Genomic DNA, 20848 nt, shown 5'->3' with positions numbered 1-20848 from the left:
GGGCCGGTCTGACCAGCCCTGACCGGCCCTGCCCTGGTTCTCTGGGGCTCCCTCTGGCCTCCAGGACACTCAGTCATATAACTCAGAAGTCCTCTCCTCTCTGAGCCTCGGCCCTGTTCTCTCCACTCACCCAGCCTCCTTGACCCTGCCCCAGGGTGCGCTCCCTGTGATGGCTGGAGAGCACTTTTGATGGTGCACTGGGGAAATCCTACTTCCCTGCTTTTTGATCTCAAATACTTCTTTACCTTTTTCTGCGCCTCCATTTCCTTAGCTGTAAAATGGGATAATACCAACCTCATGGCTTCAACTGAGAATCAAGTGAAAAAACTCTGTGGGTGACACAGAGTAGAAACTCAACAAAAAGCCACTTTCCTTCTCTTCCTTCTTCCCAAGGTACTTTAAGGGCCCTGAGCAGATCAGAGCTGGGCTTCTGAACAAGAAAACCAGGAAACTGCCAATTATTGTACTGTGACTTCAGGCAAGTTCCTGTCCCAGAAGTGCTGGGGACTCTAGTTCTTCATCAGAACCACTTGCTAAAGTCCACTGATTGCCAGACACTGGCCTCTTCCCAGCCTTCTCCCATTTCTGCCTCTGCAGCATGTGACCCTGCCAGGACTTGGACTTGGGTGAGGCAAGCAAGGGTCCTGGGGCACAAAACTGAAGAAGGCCTCACTCTCAAGCTCCATTTTACACCTTACTGCCTTGCTTGCCTCACTCTAGTCCAGGTCAGCTCCTGACAGCCCTTCTCCAAACTATTTCTCCCTTTTTCCCCTCCAGATGTCATTTTCTCCTGGTTTCTCTCCTAAAGGCTCTTTTCTGCTTCCTACAGGTCCTTCTTCTTACAGGCAGCCCTCAGACTGTGGTGTCCCCTCAGTGTGGCGGGACTGTTCCTCTTTTCCTCTTGGGCACAAGCTAAACTACATTTCCCAGCCTCCTTTGCATGGAGGCCACCGTATGACTGAATTCTGTCCAATGGAATGTGAGCAAAAGTGATGCGTGTCGCGCTAGTCTTCCCATGATCTGCCCTGGGAATGACAGAGCCACAAGATGGAAGGAGTCTGGGTCCCTGAATGACCTCATGGAAGGTCACCCTCCAAATGCCAACATTAAATTGTTACATAAGCAAGGAAAAAGCTTCTCTTGAGTTCTACCCCTGAGACTTGGGGGTTGTTTGTTACAGCACTTAGCCTGCCCTGACTAACACATGAAGCTTCTCTCCACAGCTCTCTCCTTTTCTCATTCTACACAGTTTACGCATTTATCCACCAATGCCGTTATTTAAATTGCTATCTAACATCAGATAACTCCTTAATCTATATCTCCAGCTCTGACTTCCCTTGCAACTTCCAGGCCTCTACTTCTAACACCCCTCATGGGGAGTTCCCTGGTTGTCGAGTGGCTAGGATTCAGCATTTTCACTGCTGTGGCCCAGATTCAATCCCTGGTCGGGGAACTAAGATCCCGCAAAGTGCGCGGTGTGGCCAAAATATAAATAAAAAAAAAATAAATAAATACTCATGTTTTCCCCCCAAACTGCTCACCTCTTTGCATTTCCACATAGTGATGTCAGCATCTCCTCCATTTTCCAAGACAGAAACTTTAAGAGTCTAACCTCATTCTTCCCCCATCACCTCAATAGTCAATTCGTTCTAAAAACCTTATTCTCTGAATAAATATATTTCAAACCTGACCTCTTCTTTCACCTTAGGCCAGACTCCCACTCTATCTAACTTCACCTAGACTAATGCTCCCGTCTCAGGTCCCACTGCCTCAGGCCATGCTCCTGGATGCCAGTTTCATTCAAAGGACAGATCTGACCTTGCCATGGTTTACCTGAAAACCATTGTTTGCTCATTCATTAATCCATTCACCTCTCCATTCAGTAAACATATATTCGGTAGACATGCCAGGCTCTGGCCTCTGGAGCCACAAAGATGACAGGTGGACTTGAAGGGGCTACACCCCAATGAATGGGGGACACCTTCACAGGATTACAGTCCAGTTGTTTGTACTGTCACGCAAGGTGCTGCAAGAGTGGAAGAGAAATACTCTATCTGTTTGGGATGGAGGCAGCAGGGGCGGCTTCGCAAAGGCAGTGACATTTGAACTACATCTTGATGGTTGAGAGGAGTTTGGCGGGAAGTCAAGACGTGTGTGTGGTGGGACAGGACGGGGGTGCGCAGGCTTCTGGCAGAGCATGCGCAAACGCAGGAGTGAGCTTGTGGCCCTTTCCATGGCCGGCAGCTTTGGGGATCTGGGGCATGGTCCAGCTAGGCTGTCCTGAAGCCACTAGCTGGGCAGGCAGATGCTAAGCACCCCAAGGGGCTAAGGCACACAGGCACCCATTGGCAGCTCATTGCTGGGGACATGTAGCTGGTATCCAAAATACCCTGGGTTTTCTGATGGCTAATGGCTCGACATCCAACCTCCCCAGAACAGGAGCAGAAATACGGATGCAGAGGAAAATGAGGCGTAAATGTCCATTTTCAGAAATGAAATGTCCATAGAACCATGCTCGGAGGCCCTTTTCCTGTCTGCAAAAGTGAATTACATTAATAGACTTCTCAAGACCATCCCCATCCAAATCCTTCTTCCATCTGGAGTTTGCACTGGATGACAAAGCTGTATTTGTAACCATGATCTTAATGTGTACTATTGAAAATAAAATAGAAACATGCATTTAAAATATAAGATGAAGAATAATACACTGTATATGGTTGTGTGTGAGAGAAAATCCTGTGTTTTTTGTTTGTTTGTTTGTTTGTTTTTGCGGTACGCGGGCCTCTCACTGTTGCGGCCTCTCCCGTTGTGGAGCACAGGCTCCGGACGCGCAGGCTCAGCGGCCATGGCTCACAGGCCTAGCCGCTCTGCGGCATGTGGGATCTTCCCGGACTGGGGCATGAACCCGCATCCCCTGCATCGGCAGGCGGACTTTCAACCACTGCACCACCAGGGAAGCCCGAGAATCCTGTTATTTAAGAAACTAGAATGTGCTGGTAGTTTTGCAAAAGAAGAAAAATGTTGTTTTACTGTCAGGACAAAATTAGTATTTTCAATATTTTATTATTTATTTATTTTGGCCGGGGTGAGGGGGGGTGTGCAGGTTCGATCCCTGGTCGGGGAACTAAGACCCCTTGTGCCTGTGTGGCACGTCCAAGAAAGAAAAAGAAAAGGCGCCCAGGTTTGCGTGGTGAAGGCTGGATTTCCACCCCAGCTCGCCCAGGCATGGGTGGCAGAACTCCAGGAGGATCCGTGGCCACTTTCTGCCGCTTCTCTCCTCATCCCTCTTCCACACCCCCATGAACTGACCCACCTGGGGGCCCTTTCCCAGCCTCTGGTGTCCCCTCCAATCCAAACCACCTGGCAGTCACGCTCTCATGGAGTCCCGTGGCCTCTCCTTTTGTAGGTCAATGTGTCTGCTCTCATCCACTGCTCCTCTGACCCAACAACTTCCTCTTTGCAAATTTCCTCTTTGCCCTGGGGAAATACCAACGGCCTCTGGTTCATGCGGTGCCCTGGGTTCTGGCCTGGGCTGGTCTCAGAGATAGCACAGTTGGGTCTTGTCCCCTCCTCTCCATCCCAGAGCCACAGGGATGCCCCTGGTTCTGGAGGCCTGTCACAGCTCACTCTCTCACTGACCCTCCTTGTAGAATGGAAGAGGGGATACAGACAAACACATTAAACTTGTAACAGCATCAGCATGACCTGGGACTCTCGTGTGTGCACTGGGGAGAGGGGGGGTGGAGGGTGGGGGGGGTTTGAGGAAGGGACATAGCGGCTGAGCTGAAGAACCACACTTGGTCACACATGCAGTCTTTCTGTCAAGCCCTGCCACAGACGGAATTAAATCTTCCACCTCCACCCCATCGGAGCAAAGACGAGGGTGCCTAAGTTCTCAGCACCTCCTGAGGGCGGCATCTCCTCAGCCTCTGCAGCCCTTCCTGCCCCCTCCCTCACCCAACTGTACTAGCCACTGCCCTTCACAAGCATCACCAAGTCCTCGCCTCTTGCACACAAACTGCATGCATGAGTGGACCCACGCAGGTGCCGAGACTTCTAAGAACTACATCTGCCCAGAAACTCTTCTCACCTCTGCTCTTGCGAGGAGAAACAGCTGAAGCCTCTGGCTGCCTCAGTCCAGAGTTGGGGGAAAATGCGGTGGCTGGGACCGTGAGCCAGCCTAGGGTCCAGGGGCCGTCTCAGACGCACCTGAGACCACAGCTGGGTGACACCACCCAGCCCATGCTCCAGGCTGGCCTAGCACAGAGCACTGGGGCATGGAGTTAAAGGCAGTTCATGGGCTGAGCCGGTAGGACTGTCCTAATCCATGGGGCCAAATGTACTTTCCAGAGTAATCCTAAGGTGGGAGTTTGCTGGGTTGCCATTTTCTCTTCTTCCCAGACTCTGGTATTCCTGGGGAATCCTCTGAGAAATCGTAAGTCAAGGAAGTTTGGCCTTTACGGAGACTCAGCAGCTGGTTTCAAGGACAGAAATGTGGAAAAAATGTGATGGGGAGAAGTAGGGGTTGATGAGGAAAGTTCGTTCATTCAGTCTACAAGGGTTCAGTGGGCGTCAGCCCTGATCTACGTGCTGGATGTGGGTGCTGCATGGGCTGCTGGCTAGAAGAGCTGAATGATGATTCAGGGTGAAGATGCTGGATGAAAATCCAAAGGGTGCTGGGTGAAAATGCTGGGTGATGATGAGGCTGGATGTGATGACAGGAGGGAAGGTGATGAAAGCGGGAACGATTCTGAGCTCCAGTCTTATTACTCTCAAACGTTAAGGGGCCTCCACATCTCTCTCTTCTGGCCCATCAGAAGTAGAGGTCTCCACAGCCTCATCCTTGCTGCCCACGAGTGGCTCTTCCTCCCCCTTTAGGCTGGGGGATGGCCCAGGCTTCAGCTCCTCCAGCGCCACGGAGCCCTGGCGAGACTTCCGTCTACCAAAGAAAGTGGTAAGTGTGGGCCGCTGGCCAGACCCCTCCCCCTGGGGGGCCCCAGAGTCATTGTTACCCCCAGACACTCCCTCTGTTATTGTCGCGGCCTCCTCATGAGACACCTGGGCTACCCCAGCCCAGGCATTTGCCACCCCGTTGTGTTTTCCACCCCTGTTGAATGTCACTACTCCCGTCTTCCGCTTCTGCCGCTGGCGCCACAGCAGAAGTAGTGCCATGAGGAAAATGAGCACCAGCAGGGCCACAAGTACAGCTACCAGCAAGGTGCCATTTGTCTCCCAACCTGAATTTGGGGAGGACCTACTGCTTGTGGAGGACGTTGGGCTGGATATTTTTACTCCAAAGGTGGGGGAGCCACTGGTCCCCAGGGGGGTCTTCAGAGACGTAGTTGCCATGGTGACAGGAAGTCCACTGGTCTCCTTGGAGGTCTTTAGAGAGCTAGTTTCCATGATGACAGGGGGTCCGCTGGTCACATTGGAGGTCTTCAGAGAGCTAATTGCTGTGGTGATAGGGGGTCCACTGATCCCATCAGAGGTCTCCAGAGAGCTAGTAGCTGTGGTGACAGGGGGTCCACTGGTCCCACTGGAGGTCTCCAGAGGGCTAGTTGCCACGGTTTCACCAGTCGTAGTGTGGAATCCTGCAGATTTCACTACTGGGACAGCAGGTATACTGGTTGCATTAGAGATTTCCAGGGGCATTGATAATGTTTTGGCGGAATCTTTCTGGGAGATTATTGACTCATTTACAGGAGGGCCCCTGCTGGCAGCAATGGAAGTCCCAGGAGAGGAAACCTCATTGGCTGTATAGGGAGTTGAGGAAGGCGGGAAGATCTTGTGCTCAGTGCTGTTATCTGTCTTAGGGACCTCGGTTGTTGCAAAATTAGATGTCATTGAGTTGAATTTTGTGGTCTCATAGATATTTGAGACCAAAGAAGCAGAGGACCCTGTGGGTTCCAACTCCTGCAAAGTAATTGTGCCATTCGGAGACTCTGAGCTCGTGTTTTGGGCCCAGACGCTCCCAAAGAGGAAGAGAAGCAGGATCATTTCCAAAGCAACAGGCATGAGCAGGAGTTGGGACCTGAGGGTGGGGAAGTTGAAGAAATAAAATACATAAGGAGCTGGGGGCGGGGGGGCAGGACCTAGCCAGGCCCTCCCTCCTGCCCACTTCCCTGCCAACTGCCGGGCCCAACTCTGCGGTTCAACGGCTTTTTCCATCCTTGCTTTTACTAGTATCAGAAGTAACAAGACGCTGGCAGCTCCCCCATCGAATCTACCCCATAGGCCCCCTTGGGCGTTGGCAGCCCCGGCTCCAGCAACAGCCCACCCCCTCCTCGTCCTCTTTTCCCATTATCTATCAAGGTCTTCTCAAGCCAGAGGCACATTCCCAGGTCCACTGAAGCCCCTGCCCCACCAGGTCACACCACTTACCAGCTCAGCGGATAAGGGCACAGGGCTGGGACAGGCTGCTCCAATTCCTGAAGCTGGGGCAAGACTGGTGGTGGGGCCTCAAGGGGAAAGGAAGTGGCCCTGGCTCCACCCACCCCAGCATCCTGCCCCACCCGCCCTGCTCCTACATTGCCGTGTGATGAGAGAGGCATCACTCGCTCTTTCAGGGTCTGAGATGATGACAGGGGCTCTGGGGTCTCAGCTGAAGCAGGTGGGGATGGTGGGCGGGGTCTGGAATGGGGATTCCCGGGTCTCCTCTGGAAAATGGGATGGCAAGCAGTGAAGCTGGGATAGGGATATGTGTCAGAGCAGGGTGGTGGAAATGCATGCTTGAGAACCAGGGGGTGCGGAGGAGGAGATGGGAGGGGAAGGTGGTTTCCTTTGCCTTTGTGGTCCCCGAGCTGTTAGGCCAGCACCCAAGGCTAACACTTCTCCTGCCCCAAGAGCTCCCAGGAAGTACCAGGGCAAGAGGAAGCCCTCAACTCTGGCTGGGGCAGTGGAAGGCTTTGCAGGCTGTGTGAAATCCCTGGTGGGCTCTTGACTTCTCAAGAAGCTTGCAGGGGTAGGTCACTACAATGGCCCCCAGTCGTGGACTGCCTGACTAAATCAAGGTGGTTATTAAGCACTGTATATGCTATGATCTTACTTTTGCAGAAGACTAGTAAAAATGTGGGAATCTACATGGAAGGCAGTCTGAAAAGCTATTCACTGAGGTGTTAACAAGTTTCACTGGGTAGGTATGAGTAGAGAATTCTTTACTTTCTTCTTTGGGTGTTTGATGTTTTCTTATTTTCCTTTAATTTGTAAGCTTTGACTCTCAGTATGTGTACGGTTTTTTGCCTTTCTTTTAAAAAAATCAAAACTGATTTTTATGTTGTAAAAGTAATAATGCACGTACATGATAGATGATTGAAACAGGCCAATGTCAGGGCCTGGGATTGTACCCCACTCACAAGCTAACGAGTTAGTCTGACAAAGACGTGAGACTCCTGGATCACAGACATAGGAATCCACTACTCATTGCTCAGCAAACTCATTGCTCAGCAGGAGCGCCGTCTGCTTCAGTTCCACTTACCCCCCTGAGCCCCACAGGGGTGACCACGGAGAGGCTTGCCCCACAGCTGAGGAGCACTGAGCTTGGAGAATTTCCTTCTTTTCGAGTAGGTGGTAAGCAAGCTTGCTCTTTGTCCTGAAAGGAGACATTACTTCATCCCTCAGCGTTACTCACTGCAAACACAACCTTGAGAAACGGCCTGGATGTAGAGCGGCCAGGACCTTGTATTGCGGGCATATCAGCAAGAGTGGGCAGGGAAGCTCGGGGCTGGGGTGGATTGCCTTTCCCACCAGGCAGCAGCATATAAAGTGAAAAAACTCCGTACCAACACCACCAGATAGACCCTGGTAACAGGGTATGTATGCATATACACATGTATTTTTTATAGTATTAGATTTTATTATACATAACGTTCCTTGCTTTTCTTTTTTTTACTGAACAAAAGGGAGGAAGGAAGGAAAACATTTCATTGTCAGACATTAGGTTGTTTCAACATTTTGCTGTTGCAAACAGAAAAGTAGGAATAATTGGCTGCAAAGTAATTGGAGGTTAAAAAAATTTTTTTAATTAAGAAGAAAAATCAACAAAAATATTTGTAAGACTGCATATAGGACTTCCCTGGTGGCGCAGTGGATACGAATCCACCTGTCAGTGCAGGGGACGTGGGTTTGAGCCCTGGTCCGGGAAGATCCCACATGCTGCAGAGCAACAAAGCCCGTGCGCCACAACTACTGAAGCCAGCATACCTAGAGCCCGTGCTCCGCAACAAGAGGAGCCACCGCAATGAGAAGCCTGCGCACCGCAACGAAGAGTAGGCCCCACTCACCACAACTAGAGAAAGCCCGCGTGCAACAATGAAAACCCAACACAGCTGAAAATAAATAAATTAAATAAATAAAAAGACTGTATATAGATTCCCAATTTCTCAACCTTTAAAAAAAATCACTGAAGCAAAACACATTGTTGACAAAATTTTCATTTCAACCAAATTGCTGCTGACAAAGTTGTACGCTCCCCGGGCTCAATGTCAGGCTCCAGTCCTGGGGAGAGTGGAGAGGATGTGGATGGGTCCAGGCTCTAGCCCAGAGTGCTCAAGAAAACAGCCTGACCAGCACAGAGCATAGACCCTGGGGTGCAGGGAGAGATGATGAAAATGTGAACAAGGGGTGGTCACTGCCCTCAAGACATCCCAGAAGAACAATACTTAGAAAACTCTATAGTAGCAGTTGGCCAAGTACAGAAAAAAAAGATTCTCTGTGCATGATTCCAGCCATTCCTCACGGCAAGCCCATTTTACAGGTGAGGAAGTCAAGGTACAGAGAGGTTAAGTAATGTGCCCTAGGCATTTAGAATGGGCCAGGCTGGCGTGCCCAGCACATTGCATTCACATAGCACTCACTGTTCACAACAACCCTGTGAGATTCATATCATTACCCTAACTTTACAGGTGAAGAAACTGAGAAAAAACAGTTAAGAGACTTGCTGAGGCTCAGACAACCAGCAAGTGCTAGAGATGAGCTTCAAAACCATGTTGGTCTTAGGGATCGAGGCCAAGGATAAGGATCTCCCAGGTAGTACCACAAGCTGATACTTAATAACTATGATGCATTTAGAGACATGCGTGTGTATAAATAATGCAAATAATAGAATACTTGCTTCAATAGGGGCAAGATTCAGCCTGAGGGAGGGTCTAAGAAGACTCCAGAGAAGAAATGTCTTAAAAAACTGAAGGGTATCTGGTCGCTTCTCTTTCTCTTATAGCCTACATCCAATCTGTAAATTCTGCTCTTTCTACCTTCAAAATGGGGCCATGCTTGACAGCCAAATATTGGCTTCTAAAAACCACTCTCCTTGGAAAGGAACCAAGGCTCTTTGGAAAATGGCTGATTCCAGGGCTGGAGCAGGGAGAGAACAAGATGAACCTGAAGAGGTATCATGTTCCCTGATTTCACACTATACTACAAAACTACAGTCTGCGGAGCAGCTGGGCCTGTGAGCCACAACTACTGAGCCTGCACGTCTGGAGCCTATGCTCCGCAACGGGAGAGACCGCGACGGTGAGAGGCCTGCGCACCGCGATGAGGAGTGGTCCCTGCTCGCCGCAACTGGAGAAAGCCCTCGCACAGAAACGAAGACCCAACACAGCCAAAATAAATAAATGAATAAATAAATTTATTTTTTAAAAATGCAATATGGGGGGCTTCCTTGGTGGCGCAGTGGTTAAGAATCCGCCTGTCAATGCAGGGGAGCCGGGTTCAAGCCCTGGTCCGGGGCTTGATGTATCCAGATGCCGTACTGAAAATGTAATTCCATCACCTGTCTATTATGTGCTCGGGCATCTAACTAAAGGGCATGTTTAAAAAAACAAATGGTGATGCCATGTGAAGGGTCTATGGGTATTAACTGTATTGTTCTTGTGACTTTTCTGTGTTTGAAAATTTTCAAAATAAAGGAACATACTGGGAATTCCCTGGCAGTCCAGTGGTTAGGACTCTGCACTTTCACTGTCAAGGGCGCAGGTTCCACTCCTGGTCAGGGAACTGAGATCTCACAAGCTGTAAGGCGGGGCCAAAAAAAAAAAAACATGTTAAAAAATAAAAAGATCTGGAATCTGACTACTGTTCCCCACCTTCACTGCTGTCCCCCTGCCCTAAACCCTGTCTTTCCTCACCTGCTTCAGGCTCTTAGCCACAAAGCAGCCAGTGGGACCCAGATCAAACATCTGATTCCATCTGTCCCCTGCTCTGAACCCTGAGACTGCTTCCACCCCACTCAGAGCCCAAGTGCTCAAAATGGACCACAAGACCACACCCAGTCTGACCCACCCTCCCCTCCTGTCCTCATTCCCTCTGCTCCTGCCACCAAGGCCTCCATCTCATCCCCGGAGAATCTGAGCCCTGGGGCCTTTGTGCCATCTGTAGCTGTGCCTGGAAGGCTCTTCACCCAGATAGCTAAACGGCTCAAATGTCATCTTCTTAGTATGGCTTTGCCTGGCTATTTAAAATTGTACCCCTTCCCCCTGGCCTGCACTACCCAGCTCCCACCTCTGCTTTCTCTCTATGGCACTTCTCATTTACTTGCTTATTTTGTTTTGTCTTTCTACCCCCACTGGAGCATAAGCCCCGCGAGAGCATGGGTGTGTGTCTGTTGGTTGCTGTACCACTGAAAGTGCCTGGTAAACAGTCGGCACTCAGTGATGTTTATTGGCTGACGTGGAGCTCTCTGGCTGTGAGAAAGAAGAGGGCGCTGGGTAACGAACTGTGCCCTTGAAGGCAAGAACCAGAAAGGGACCAGGTAGGGGTGGGGCACTGCGAGCACTGGGTGTGCCTGAAACTGTGAAGGCTTCACCCAGACCACATACCTCCAGGAAGGAGGTCATCAGAGGTCTGCAGGTGCAACAGTGGGACAACCAACTCATGTTCCATGAAGATGTTTCTTCCCTCCCTAGGGTCTGGACTTCCAGCTCTGACCTCCTGCAGGTCTCTGAGGGGCAGACCTCCCTGCCCCTGTGTGGCCTTGGGTCAGTCATGTCATCTCTTTGCCTTAGTTTCTTCATCTGTAAATAAGAATGATAATACTATTTTTCAAAGTTCTTGGGAGGATTAAGTTAGATAGTGTGAAGGGGGGTGTGGAATCCCTTAGTAAGAGCCTAATAAACAATAGCTGATGTTACAAGAGGTGCGTTGTGTTGTCCCATCTGATCCTCCAAGGCCTGGGGCCTTTTCCTCCCATCTACAATCCTCTCTAGGAACAGGATTGACAAGTCAGGCAGCCATTGGCCACCCCCAGCCCCGGGGAATTTCATTCTGGTCAGAGAGGTGTTTACGTACTAATCTATGGTTGAACATAATGGTTTCTTAATTTTTATCTAAGTATCGCATATTACAAGCACAGAGTGTTTATCATGAATGGTAATACTCCTCCCCTTTCCCTCCCAAGTCATGGTCCTGGAAAGGAACCATTTTTTAATCCCTTTAATTTGTTTTAGTCTCAGCTCTTCTGGTGGGTCCATATCCCTCAACGATATGCTAATTCTGCTATTTTTTTATGTATCCGTCCTGCCTGCCATTAATCTACTGGTTTCTAGCTCCAATAGGAGAGCATTTGACCCACTGGCCCTGTCCCACTTCCCGGGTCAGCTACATCCCTCTTTTTAGGCTCTTTGTAACCGTAACTAAAGTTGTTTTTGTTGCTGCAAGTATAATAACTCTCCATGGTCATTTTCAGTATCAGCTGTCATGTGTGGCGGCACAGTGGTTAAGGGAGGGAACTCTGGGGCCAGACTTCCTGGGGCCAGACCCAGGCTCAGCCACTGACTGAGTGTGTGACCCTGGGCAACAAATGTCACCTTCCTGTGCCTCAGGTTCCTGATCTGTGAGAAGGGTTAGCCTCGTCCTGAGAATTCAGTGAGCTAGGACACGGGGTGCTCTGGGAACAGTGCCAGCGACCTGTTAAACAGCACAATTCAACTGAGGATCTAATTGGCTTTATTAAACGACTCATTAATTGGGTAGCATCCCACCTAGCAAGTAGAAAGGCTCTCTGAGGGGCTGTACAAATGGAAGGCTTTTATAGGCAGAAGTGGGGTGGGATGAGGAGGTGATCAGCAAAAGAAAAGGATTATTTTAGGCGAGGACATCTTCCCTTAGAGGCAGCGGTCAGGAAAGGTAAGGGTCTTTTCAAGGAAATTACCTCACTAGTGTTTATCAAGAAGTTCCAGACTGGGCTTCCCTGGTGGTGCAGTAGTTAAGAATCCGCCTGCCAATGCAGGGCACATGGGTCCGAGACCCGGTCCCAGGAAGATCCCACATGCTGCGGAACAACTAAGCCCGTTCGCCACAACTACTGAAGCCCACACACCTACAGCCCCTGCTCCTCAACAAGAGAAGTCACCGCAATAAGCTTGCGCACCGCAACAAAAAGTAGCCCCCGCTCTCCACAACTAGAGAAAGCCCATGCGCAGCAACGAAGACCCAACGCAGCCAAAAATAAATAAATAAAATAAATTGAAAAAAAAAAAAAGAAGCTCCAGACTGATTAATTCAAAATTCCATGCCTGGGAGCAGCTGAAACTGCAATTAGGTTAGGTATTAAGTTTTGGTTTTGGTGACTCAGCTTAACACAAGTGACTCCATTTGGGCCTGTTGCCTCATTTTTTTTTTTTAAGTACTCAAATGTGGTTTTTTTTTTGGCTGCGTTGGGTCTTCGTTGCTGTGTGTGGGCTTTCTCTAATTGAGGCAAGCAGGGGCTACTCTTCATCGCAGTGTGTGGGCTTCTCACTGTGGTGGCTTCTCTTGCTGTGGAGCCTGGATTGTAGGCGCGTGGCTTCAGTAGTTGTGGTGCAAGGGCTCAGCAGTTGTGGCGCACGGGCTCAGTTGCTCCACAGCATGTGGGATCTTCCCAAACCAGGGCTCGAACCCGTATCCCCTGCACTGGCAGGCGGACCCTCAACTACTGCGCCACCAGGGAAGTCCCTACATTTACTTCCATAATGCTTAAAGTAGCTAACACTTGCATTCTCTTCTTTGCATTGTCTAGAGCTTCACTGTCCAATACAGCAGCCACTAACCATGTGGAACTATTTTAATTTAAATTCATTAAAATTCATTAAGATTTAAAATTCAATGGATAAAAAAGATGTGGTATATGTATACAATTGAATCTTACTCAGCCATTAAAAAAATGAAATAATACCATTTGCAGCAACATGGATAGACCTAGAGGTTATCATCCTAAGTGAAATAAGTCAGACAGAGAAAGACAAATATCATATGATATCACTTTTACGTGGAATCTAAAAAAATGATACAAATAAACTTATTTACAAAACAGAAATAGACTCACAGACATAGAAAACAAACTTATGGTTACCAAAAGGGAAAGGGATGGGGGAGGGATAAATTAGGAGTTTATTAACAGATACACACTGATACATATAAAATAGATAAACAACAAGGATCTACTGTATAGCACAGGAAACAATACTCAATATCTTGTAATAACCTATAATGGAAAAGAATTTTTAAAAGAATATACATATCTGAATCACTTTGCTGTACACCTGAAACTAACACAACACTGTAAATCAACTATACTTCAAATTAAAAGAAAAAAGAAGATTTAGGGAATTCCCTGGCGGTCCAGTAGTTAGGACTTCATGCTTCCTCTACAGGGGCACTGGTTCAATCCCTGATCAGGGAACTAAGATCCCTCAAGCTGCATGGCATGGCAAAAAAAAAAAAAAAAATTTAAAATTCAGCTCCTTGGTAGCAACTAGCCAACCACATTTCAAGTGCTCAAAAACCACATGTGGCTAATGGCTACCATACTAGATAACACAGAGGTAGAATATTTCCATCATCTCAGAAATTCAGGATCAGTCCTGTCTGGTCCAAAGGTTGAGTCTAAAAATGGAAAACTATTAATTTTATTTCCTTTTTAAGATTATATAAATGTTGTTCAGTGTACAACCAATAGTTTACTATGATTACCCACCCTTAATTATATACCTTTTAATTTTTCCTAGAATTTCTAATTGTTTTTCCTAGTTGCTTGCTCTGAGTGGCCTATCTGTCCCCCTGCCTCTCCCTATGGCTGTACAGCTTCATGCTGGGACTGGGGTTATTTCTCTCCCAAGTGAGATCCCCTGTTTCCTATACCTCTCATCCTCTTCTTTCCTGGCTTATCTCCTCATTTTTGCTGAAGCACATCCTCAAGTCACTTCCTAAGACAGTGACATTCCTGAGAAGAAGTTAAACTTTCTAAATAATCTTGCACCCTAATATGTCTTTATTTTATTCTCACATTTGCTTGATATAGAATTGTAGGTAGGCTAAAAAATATTTTCTTTAGAACCTAGAAGTCATTGACTCATTTTCTCTTGGGATCTGAATACTTGATTTTGCTGATGAAAAGTCTGATGCTAATCCAAGGGTTTTTTCTCAAAAGAAAAAAAAAAGAAAAGGAAAAATTTGTAAGTTCAGTCTTCTAACTGGGAAGCCCTACTCCGGTAGCTAAAACCCCAGTTAGCTTTTTATTAGCTCACTCCAAAGTATGAACGGACGTTAAAGACATACCAGACATCCAAAAAAGCACTGAAACATGAAAAGAAAGCACCCAGAAAAACCAACCCTGTCATCCATCCTGCCTCCCTCCTTTCTAACAGAACCCTAGTTTGTTCATCAGGGACACTGCACATCAGGGACACTGACCCCTTCCTTCAGCTCCAGGAGAAAGTCTAATTAATCTAAAGTAACCACCACCACCTCCATCCACGATTAGATCAGGAAAGAGAATGTGACCCCATTCTAGCCACTGAGATGCAACTTCATTAAGGTTCAAAAGTTCTTCCTTAAAACAAAAACAAAAAATAAGGGAAATGACTTCTCTTTCCCACCAGCCATGATTAAAGACACATCCTACAACTCTGAGAAGAACCAGCCCTAGGATGCTGACAACGTTGTGGGTGCAGAGAATGGAGTCAAACAGCAAGGGATCCTGGAGGCATTATGAAAGCTGGATCAGTGGGCCCTGAATCCCACCTGTCCCCTTCTGTGGGCCTCTTATCAGCTCATAAAAGTGCAGAATACAAAATCAATGTACAAAAATCAGTTGTGGGGACTTCCCTGGTGGCGCAGTGGTTTAGAATCCACCTGCCAATGCAGGGGACATGAGTTCAAGCCCTGGTCTGGGAAGATCCCACAGGCCGCAGAGCAACTGAGCCCACGAGCCACAGCTACTGAGCCTGTATGCCACAACTACTGAAGCCCGGGCGCCTATGCTCCACAACAAGAGAAGCCACCGCGATGAGAAGCTCACACACCACAACGAAGAGTAGCCCCTGCTCACCACAACTAGAGAAAGCCCGCATGCAGCAATGAAGACCCAACGCAACCAAAAATAAATTAATTAATTAATTAATTTTTAAAAAATAGTTGGGGAATTCCCTGGCAGTCCAGTGGTTAGGGCTTCATGCTCCCACTGCAGGGGGCATCGGTTCAATCCACGGTTGGGGAACTAAGATCCTGCAAGCCATGGAGTGTGGCCAAAAAAAAATTTTAAATAAGGAATTCCCTTGTGGTCCAGTGGCTAAGACTTCATGCTCCCAATGCAGCGGGGCCTGGGTTCGATCCCTTGTCAGGGAACCAGATCCCATATGCTGCAACTAAGCGTTCACATGCCTCAACTAAAGATCCTTCATGCTGCAACTAAGACCCAGCACAGGCAAATAAATAAATATTTTTTAAAATTAAAAAATAATAAAATTAAAACGGGTGGAGGATCTGAATATACTTTTTCCCAAAGAAGACATACAGATGGTCAACAGACACGTGAGAAGATGCTCAATGTCACTAATCATGAGGGAAATGCAAATCGAAACCACAATGAGATATCACCTCATACCTGTTAGAATAGCTATTATCATAAAACAAGAACTAAGTGTTGACAAAGATGTGGAGAAAATGGAACCCTTGCGCACCATTGATGGAAATATAAACTGTTGCAGCTAGTATATGAGAGAGAGAGAGAGAGAGAGAGAGAGGAAGAGAGATGTATATACTTATATACAGGAAGATTATTAAGCCATTAAAAAACAAGGAAATCTTGCCATTGTGACAACAGTGATGGACCTTGAGGGCATTATGCTAAGTGAAACATAGAGAAACACAAATACTGGATGATCTCACTTATATGTGGAATCTTAAAAATAAAAAACAAACAAAAAACCTCATGAGGCAGGGGTGTCAGGGGTGGGTGAAATGGGTGAAGGGGGTCAAAGATACAAGCTTCCAGTTATAAAATAAATAAGTCCTGGGAATATAATATACAGCATGATGACTACAGCTCATAATATTGTGTCGCCTTTTTAAAGGTTGCTGAGTAAATCTTAAAAGTTTCTTATCACAAGAGACAAAACTATGTGTGGTGATGGATGTTAACTAGACTTAGTGTGGTGATGATTTTACAAAATATACAAGTATCAAATCATTATGTTGTACACCTCAAACTAATATCATGCTATAAGACAATATATCTCAATTAAAATTTTAAAAAACTGGTGAAGTTAACAAAAGTGAGAGGAAAAGATCCAAGCCTAAGAAAGAGCAAATAGAGTAACCCGCTTCACATTTGACTATGAGCTTCCTGGGGCGGCCCTTAAAGGGACAATTTACATGATGAGTTTTCCTAGTCAAAGAGGAAGAAACACAGTAGTTCCTCAGAGGAGTCAGTGTTTTCCTGACACTCACTTATAAAGTTAAGGGTTAGGGAACCAGGATGATGGGCGATGAGAGGGAAGTGGTCAGCCGCTGACTATCATCTGAGGTAGAACCAATGGGATTTCTTAACACATTGGATATGGGGGTGTGAGAGGGGATCTGACAGCACCAAGGTTTCTGGCCTAACTGTAAGAACCAAATTGTCGTTTTCTGATATGGAAAGGCTGGGGATGGAGCAGGTTTGGGGGAAAAGATATAGCATTGATCAAACATGCTAAGTTTGATATGCCTATTAGACACCCAAGTGGAGGTTTCAAGTAAGCAATTCTCTAGGAGCAAGTGAGGAACTCCCAGAAGAGACCCACATTGAAGGTGTAAATTTGGGGGCCATCAGCATCTGGTTGGTGTTTAAAGCTGTGAGTCTGGATGAGCTCACCTCAAGAGTGAGTGTTGATTAACAGAAGAGGACCAGAACTGACATGTGAGATCGGTGTTACTGCAGTTACAGAGAGGGCCGTGGTGGCTCAGAGAGTTTAAGTGACTTGCCCAAGATCACACGGCTAGTAAGGGGGTAGAATCTGAATTCAAACCCAGCTCCTAGTTCGAATCTTTCAATACTCCTTTAGAGTCGTCTATATAAGCTTCTTTTGATCTAATTTGAGCCAGGGCTATAATTTAGAACACTTAGAGGATTTAACTGGTGTTCATTCAGGTTCCAAAGCCCTCGGTTGTTTCTCAGCTGAGCTTTGAAAACAGCTAGAGAATCAGGAGTCCAGGGTTGGGCCTGGACGTCTGATGGGATTCCTACACACGGAGACAGGGCAGATCTGTGTGCTTTGCAAAGCCGGAGGTGATAGGACTCAAAATACTAGATTATGAAAGTTGGAGATATTGAACATTAAGACATGATTTTGGATCCATCCCAGCCCCAGAACAATTAGTGGAGTACTCAGTATTACACCCCTGCCGCCTTCCTCCAGTCTGGAAAAATCTCACCAATAGTTGTCACCAACTACTTGCCCTCATCCCAATCCTAAATTAAAGGTAATGGTGCTCATCTCTCCAGGACTGTTATAAGGTTAAACAAGAAAATATCAGTGAGGTCACTCAGCTTACGGCAAGCCCTGGCACAGAGTTTAATTTATTTTTCATCTCATGCCTCAGCCATTAAGAATATGGAAGCCATATGACTTCCAAGGGTTCCCTCCTGCCCCTACCCCAGGAATTTATTCAGTTTGACTTGTCCCACCTAGGACAGAGTTCCACCCTGGGGTTCAGAGGTGGTGCTTTGGGGCTTGTCACCCTGGGCTGGTTGACAGCTGCCCTCCCTGGATCCCTTCTCTGCCCTGCTCTCTGCCCTGGAGGCTCCCTTGCCCTCTGGCTCCCACTTGGGTTCAGCTAAAGGTAGGACAGCCTGGAGATCAGAGGAAGAGTGAAGAGAGTCAAGACATTTCTTCCCTGCTCTGGATCACGCCTCTGGCAGTGGCTTTATCTCCCTACCCATGTCTATAGCATCTGTGAGTTGGCCTCCTGTGATATTGTGATTTGCAATAAGAAATATACATTTGACCTTTGTCCCCGTTTCTGGTATGGAGCTCCCCAAACCACACACACACACACACACACACACACACTGGAATTGATGATCAGAATTTTACCTCCTCCTCTATGTCTCCAGCTTTCACTGGGGTTCAGCGACACTATTTCTTCCTCTTCTCCTTTAGTCCTTGGGGGCAACATCCTTTGTAGGTTCCTTTCTTTGGCAGCGTTGGGTCTTTGTTGCTGCACGTGGGCTTTCTCTGGTTGTGGCGAGCGGGGGCTACTCTTCGTTTTGGTGCTCGGGTTTCTCATTGCGGTGGCTTCTCTTGTGGAGCACGGGCTCTAGGCGTGGGCTTCAGTAGTTGCAGCACATGGGCTCAGTAGTTGTGGCTCGTGGGCTCTAGAGCGCAGGCTCAGTATTTGTGGCTCGTGGGCTTAGTTGCTCCATGGCATGTGAGATCTTCCCGGACCAGGGCTCGAACCTGTGTCCCCTGCATTGGCAGGTGGATTCTTAACCACTGCACCACCAGGGAAGTCCTCTCTGTAGCTTCCTTTAACCATACACGTATCTCTACCAGGAGTCCCTATATTAAAGCCTCTGGAATCGTGCTCTCCAATATAATAACCACTGGCTACATGTAGGTATTTGAATTTAAATTACAATAATTAAATTAAATACAATTTAAAATGCAGTTCCTCCATTGCACTAGACACATTTCAAGTGTTCAGTAGCCAATGTGGATAGCGGCTACCATTTTGAACAGTGCAGATATAGAAATCTGATCATGACAGATGGTTCTATTGGACAGCACTGCTCTAGAACCAGCTGAGTTAGACTCTGTTTCCTGTTGGGCTGGACTGGTACCTACCTTCCCCCACATCCGTCAGAACCAAGGCACTTTTTTTTTTTTGATGTGTATCATTTTTTTAAAATTAATTAATTAATTTATATTTATTTTTGACTGTGTTGGGTCTTCGTTTCTGTGCAAGGGCTTTATCCAGTTGCGGTGAGCCGGGGCCACTCTTCATCGCGATGCGCGGGCCTCTCACTGTCGTGGCCTCTCTTGTTGTGGAGCACAGGCTCCAGACGCACAGGCTCAGTAGTTGTGGCTCACGGGCTTAGTTGCTCCGCGGCATATGGGATCTTCCCAGACCAGGACTCGAACCTGTGTCCCCTGCATTGGCAGGCAGATTCTTAACCACTGCGCCACCAGGGAAGCCCCCAAGGCACTTTTATCTGGTTTATATATTTGGGAATCCAGTTTAAACTGTCATTTGTTTTCAACTATCCTAACAGGTATTCAAGACATAATGTTTAGGGACTTACGTGGTGGTTCAGTGGTTTAGAATCCACACTTCCACTGCAGGGGGCATGGGTTCGATCCCTGGTCAGGGGGCTAAGGTCCCACATGCTGCGTGGCACGACCAAATAAATAAATAAATTCTTTTTTTTTTTTGGCATATGTACTTTCTTTTAAAATTTAATTTATTAATTTATTTATTTTTGGCTCTGTTGTGTCTTCATTGCTGCACGCGGGCTTTCTCTAGTTGTTGTGAGCAGAAGCTACTCTTCGCTGTGGTGCACGGCCTTCTCATTGCGGTGGATTCTCTTGCTGCAGAGCATGGGCTCTAGGCGTGCGGGCTCAGTAGTTGTGGCGCATGGGCTCAGTTGCTCTGTGGCATGTGGGATCCTCCCGGACCAGGGCTCGAACCCATGTCCCCTGCACTGGCAGGTGGATTCTTAACCACTGCACCATCTGGGAAGTCCAATAAATGAATTCCTAAAAAAAAAGAAGACATAATGTTTAACCCTCATACACTGAGGGCAGGAACATGCAACAGTGCAGCCACCTTGGAAAAATTTGGCAGTTCCTTTACATACTAAACGTTTATAACCATATGACCCAACAACCCCACTTTTGGGTATATGCCCAAGAGAACTGAAAACATAAAAACTTATACGTATGCAAAAACTTGTTCACAATGTGCATTATTTCTAATTGCCAAAAAGTGGAAACAACCTACATGTCCATCAACTAACGCATGGATAAACAAAATCCCAATTCTCAATTTTTCATGGTCCCTTGGACCCCAGGTCTCAGTTTCCTCCCTTGGGCTGTTATCTATCTGCTGAGACTGTTGGGTTATAAGCCGGCCTGGCCTCCATCTCAGACCACTCTTCAAAACCCTTTTCAATGAATATTTACTGAGCACCTACTGTGTGCCAGGCATGGCACTCAGTGCTGGAGGTACACAGGCTCTGCAGGGTTTCTGGCTCTCATGGAACTTACTGCAGCCATTGACAAGAGTTACGAAGGGAAAGCACAGACCTATGAGACCACATAACAGAAGCTGCTACTCAAACCTGAGGGTCAAGGAAGGCGTCCTGGAGGAAGTGATACATTCACTGTACCTGAAGGATGAATAGTAGAAGTGAACCAGGCAGAGAGAAGAGGGTAGAGAACTCCAAGAAGAGGTAAGAGCTTTAGCAAAGGCCTGGAGGCAATAAGGAGCCTGTGGTGTAGAAGTTGCTGGAAGCAACTCACTCTGACTGGCATGTGGGGCGGGGGATGTGCTGTGAGCAGTAAACACAGGCCTGAGGGCCTTGTTAGGACAGGCGATAACAAACCTGCCAAGC

General features: G+C 47.5%; 2 protein-coding genes across 2 annotated transcripts in view; both read right to left on the bottom strand.

Annotated features, from left to right (window-relative positions):
• The window catches only part of QPRT (quinolinate phosphoribosyltransferase), a 19486-nt gene extending 15258 nt beyond the window's left edge, over nucleotides 1-4228 (bottom strand). Inside the window, exon 1 of the mRNA XM_024744514.1 lies at nucleotides 4091-4228. The gene's annotated coding sequence lies outside the window, so the exon portion shown is untranslated. The remainder of the gene's footprint in view (nucleotides 1-4090) is intronic.
• On the bottom strand, nucleotides 3037-6472 carry SPN (sialophorin). The gene is made up of 2 exons (XM_024744511.1): nucleotides 6382-6472; nucleotides 3037-6031 (listed from the first exon to the last, which is right to left on the bottom strand). Exon 2 carries the CDS (start codon nucleotides 6013-6015, stop codon nucleotides 4780-4782), a length of 1236 nt encoding a protein of 411 aa, XP_024600279.1. The 5' UTR covers nucleotides 6016-6031; nucleotides 6382-6472; the 3' UTR covers nucleotides 3037-4779.
• Nucleotides 6473-20848: the final 14376 nt, after the last annotated feature.

The sequence above is a fragment of the Neophocaena asiaeorientalis genome, unplaced genomic scaffold (genome assembly GCF_003031525.2).
Source record: "Neophocaena asiaeorientalis asiaeorientalis breed wild unplaced genomic scaffold, Neophocaena_asiaeorientalis_V1.1 scaffold91, whole genome shotgun sequence".
NCBI classification, from domain to species: domain Eukaryota; kingdom Metazoa; phylum Chordata; class Mammalia; order Artiodactyla; family Phocoenidae; genus Neophocaena; species Neophocaena asiaeorientalis.
The sequence above is the reverse complement of the archived record's forward strand: the minus strand, read 5'-3'. Positions and strand labels throughout refer to the sequence as shown.

Bases quoted from the DNA above. Each gene is read 5' to 3' on its own strand.
- SPN (XM_024744511.1), bottom strand. From the start codon at position 6,015: ATGCCTGTTGCTTTGGAAATGATCCTGCTTCTCTTCCTCTTTGGGAGC.